Genomic DNA, 3993 nt, shown 5'->3' with positions numbered 1-3993 from the left:
GGTTCCCTGAGACCAGATAATTATTTTATAGATTTCTCTGGGGTAAAAATTCTTCCCAATGTTAATCACTGTAAGGGGGGCATTCTTCTCAATGATAACCACTGTAAGGGTGGCTCTCTTACCAATGACCCCAATGCATACGTTTTAGCAGGGGTTCCCTGAGACCAGATAATTATTTTATAGATTTCTCTGGGGTAAAAATTCTTCCCAATGTTAACCACTGTAAGGGGGCCATTCTTCCCAATGTTAATCACTGTAAGGGGGGCATTCTTCCCAATGATAACCACTGTAAGCGAGCGTTCTTCTCATTGATCACCACTGTAAGAGGGGCATTCTTCTCAATGATCACCACTGTAAGGGGGGCGTTCTTCTCAATGATCACCACTGTAAGGGGGGCGTTCTTCTCAATGATCTCCACTGTAAGGGGGGCGTTCTTCTCAATGATCTCCACTGTAAGGGGGGCATTCTTTTCAATGATCACCACTGTAAGTGGGCATTCTTCTAAATGATCACCACCGTAAGGGGGGCCTTCTTCTCAATGATCACCACAGTAACCGGGGCGTTCTTCTCAATGATCACCACTGTAAGGGGGCATTCTTCTCAATGATCACCACTGTAAGGGGGGCATTATTTTCAATGATCACCACTGTAAGCGGGCATTCTTCTCAATGATCACCACTGTAGGGGGGAATTCTTCCCAAGGATCACCACTGTAAGCAGGCGTTTTTCTCAATGATCACCACTGTAAGGGGGGCATTCTTTTCAATGATCACCACTGTAAGGGGGGCATTATTTTCAATGATCACCACTGTAAGGGGGCATTCTTCTCAATGATCACCACTGTAAGGGGGGCATTATTTTCAATGATCACCACTGTAAGGGGGCATTCTTCTCAATGATCACCACTGTAAGGGGGGCATTATTTTCAATGATCACCACTGTAAGGGGGCATTCTTCTCAATGATCACCACTGTAAGGGGGGCATTATTTTCAATGATCACCACTGTAAGGGGGCATTCTTCTCAATGATCACCACTGTAAGGGGGGCATTATTTTCAATGATCACCACTGTAAGGGGGCATTCTTCTCAATGATCACCACTGTAAGGGGGGCATTATTTTCAATGATCACCACTGTAAGGGGGCATTCTTCTCAATGATCACCACTGTAAGGGGGGGGGGGCGTTCTTCCCAATGATCACCACTGTAAGGGTCGGCGTTCTTCTCAAGGATCACCACAGTAAGCGGGGCGTTCTTCTGTAAGCAGGTGTTCTCAATGATCACCACTGTAAGGGGGGAGGGGGCATTCTTCTCAATGATCACCACTATAAGGGTGGCTCTCTTACTAATGACCCCAATGCATACGTTTTAGCAGGGGTTCCCTGAGACCAGATAATTATTTTATAGATTTCTCTGGGGTAAAAAGGCTGAGAAAGGCTGTTCTAAGTATAGAGAACCTTTGGAGCTAGGCAATGTCAATGAAGTGCTCTAGCCTGTAATAACAAACTAAACTTTTCTAAATTAAAACAGACCAAAGAAGAATTATTGGTTGTTGCAGACACTGTTTATTGTACCAGATTGAACAAGGGCCCCTGTTCCCTATAATAATCTTTTCATTGTTCCTTTCTTCTCCTTAACCTAGCTAGCTGGCGGTCCTGTAACTCCGCCTCAGTCAGCGCCCAGTCGCTCTCATTTATCTCCTCTACCAATATGGCTCCCCGATAGCCCCCGCCCCCGTCAGCGCTCACTCGCTCTCCCTTCGTGTCCTCTACCAAGATGGAGCCCCAGTAGCCCCGCCCCATTCAGTGCTCACGCGCTCTCCCTTCCTCTTGTGCGCGTTGCATGCTGGGCCTCGCGAGCAGGGCTGCGGCGTGAGTGCGGCCTACTCGTGGAGCGGAGACCCCCCTCTCAGGCAAAGCTACCGATCGAATCCCGGAACGAATAAGACGCGGAGCACCCCCCCCACCGGCGACCCGTGCAGCTTCAGGGCTGAGAAGAAGCGCTTAGTCCTGTTTTCAGTCAGGCGGCCCCATCCTAGCCGGGGTAGGTGAGTGAGGCGGCCGCAGTGTGCCCGCATACGGGGGGTGGTAGGGTTCAGTGTGGTCTGGAGGAGGCGGTTGTCCCGCATTGTCTTCCTAGCCATGTACGGAATGCAGGGATGTGTATCCTTCCCGGCTACCTCTGTGAGAGGAAGGGCCTCTACCGGCCTGTTCTTTACCTGCGTGGGGGATGGCGGGAAGTCCTTGCTCCTGGGGGCCCCGTTTCATAGGGGGGCCCCATCTATCTTTGTATGCATGGGCAGGCCGCGCTTTGTGCTGATGATCAGCTCATGTATAGGGAGAAATCTCTGTGAAGTGTTTCCTCTTTTCCAGCCAGATTCGATAACTCCCAATTACACTTTGTGTTCCTATTGACACACATGGTGGGAATTAATTAATCCTTGAGCGGATATCTATGTAACTAATAGTAACCAATCCAGCTTCTTTCTTTCATCTACAAAGCTTAAATGAACAAACTGAAGATAGACGCTGATTGGTTACTATGGACAACTGCTCCAGTTTTGATCAATTCCCCTCATTTGACCTAAAACAATATAAAGATGTTTACCTTACTAGTAGGGATCTACCGATACCAGTGTTTTGGTATCGAGTACCGATATTTTTTTTCAGTACTCGCCAATACAGGCATCTGTGGGCTCGGATTATCAGGAAGTCGAGCCGGTGTTCTCTTTACTTCCCTCGCGACAATGCGTGGTAGCCTGGTTTTGTGACCAATCAGAAAGCCAGGAGGCGGGTCATGCCGTTCCGCCTAGCTTCCTGATTGGTCAGGAAGCCAGGCTGCCTAATTCCTAGCCAATCTGCCTTGCGGGCAGAACAACCTCGTGATTTAGGTAAAGGGGGTCTGGGTTGTGATGTGACCGTGTTTTGTTACATCCATAATGAGGGTTAGAAAACTAAACTTAGACTTTAACCCTTTGCTAGGACAGAGTGCAGATCTGAGGTCTTCCAGCACAGTACGCACAGGATTAATTATGGTTAACATGACTCCCCAGCCCCCTCCTATAGAAAGGCAGAGTGAAGGGCTCATTTACACCAGTTCACAGTTGCTCTGGGCAGATTATCACAACGCTGCCTTGAGATGCGTTAGTGCCTTGTGTGAAATAGACAGCCTGCTGCATTTTTTTGTAACTCACAGCAACTCCTCTGAAGTCACTGCAGCTCAACTGCAATGTGTAGAAATGAATGACCAGTCATTTGGTGGCACTTCAATAAAGTGAAAGAAGTCCTCTGGTAAAATCACAATTACCCTTCCAGTGGGGTGACATCTGCACTGCAAGGGTTAAATCAGAACTCCAGGAATGTATTTTTTATTAAAGCGGACCTTTCCACATCTGTTCAAAATGACAACAGAGGCACCTTTAGAAACGCTTAGCATAAATATATAGAATAATTGTAAATATTAATGTATTTTTCACTTTTGAATAGGTTGCTATTGCAGTCATGTCTTATCCACCTCATCTGAACCGACCCCCAATGGGGATTCCTACCCTTCCTCCGGGGATACCTCCTCCACAATTTCCAGGATTCCCACCCCCTCCTGGTAAGTACATTTCATTTTGTTCACTTTTTGTATTGCACACCTGAAGGCAAACGGTTTCTCAGCCCATCCATTGATGCCAATGATGAGAAATGTAGCCACACACAAAGCCGAGTCAGACAGGAGCTTCACGAGTGTGAGATTTGCAATATGAGGTTTCTCTAAATATTCTTTGGTGGATGCAAAAGACCACTGGGTCCTTATGCAAGGAGGAGGGACATGAAGCAGAAAGTTATGCTTTCTTGTATGTAATCTTTCTCCTGCAAAAGAAGCGAGAAGTCCATATTAGCTCCGTGTTTGAAGAGATTTACAATAATGGATTGTTAGTGCAACTTGACAGTTAACTTTTTTTCATTTTACTTTACCATTACAGTGTAAATGTGTTTTTTTTTTTTTT

At 46.7% G+C, this 3993-nt stretch overlaps 1 protein-coding gene across 3 annotated transcripts in view; it reads left to right on the top strand.

Moving 5' to 3' along the window:
* The first annotated feature begins 1790 nt into the window (after window positions 1-1790).
* Window positions 1791-3993, top strand: part of RBM25 (RNA binding motif protein 25) — a 41490-nt gene continuing 39287 nt past the window's right edge. For 2 of the 3 annotated variants that reach the window (XM_018561632.1, XM_018561633.1), the window contains exons 1-2: window positions 1791-2045; window positions 3483-3599. In XM_018561632.1, coding sequence (XP_018417134.1) covers window positions 3500-3599 — 100 coding nt within the window. In that variant the 5' untranslated portion in view covers window positions 1791-2045; window positions 3483-3499. The remainder of the gene's footprint in view (window positions 2046-3482; window positions 3600-3993) is intronic. The other variant, XM_018561634.1, reaches the window with a different exon arrangement.

This window comes from Nanorana parkeri, unplaced genomic scaffold, assembly GCF_000935625.1.
Source record: "Nanorana parkeri isolate BGI_ZX_2015 unplaced genomic scaffold, ASM93562v1 scaffold535, whole genome shotgun sequence".
In the NCBI taxonomy this organism is placed as follows: domain Eukaryota; kingdom Metazoa; phylum Chordata; class Amphibia; order Anura; family Dicroglossidae; genus Nanorana; species Nanorana parkeri.
Note: the sequence above shows the minus strand (reverse complement) of the source record. Positions and strands in the feature narration are given on the sequence as shown.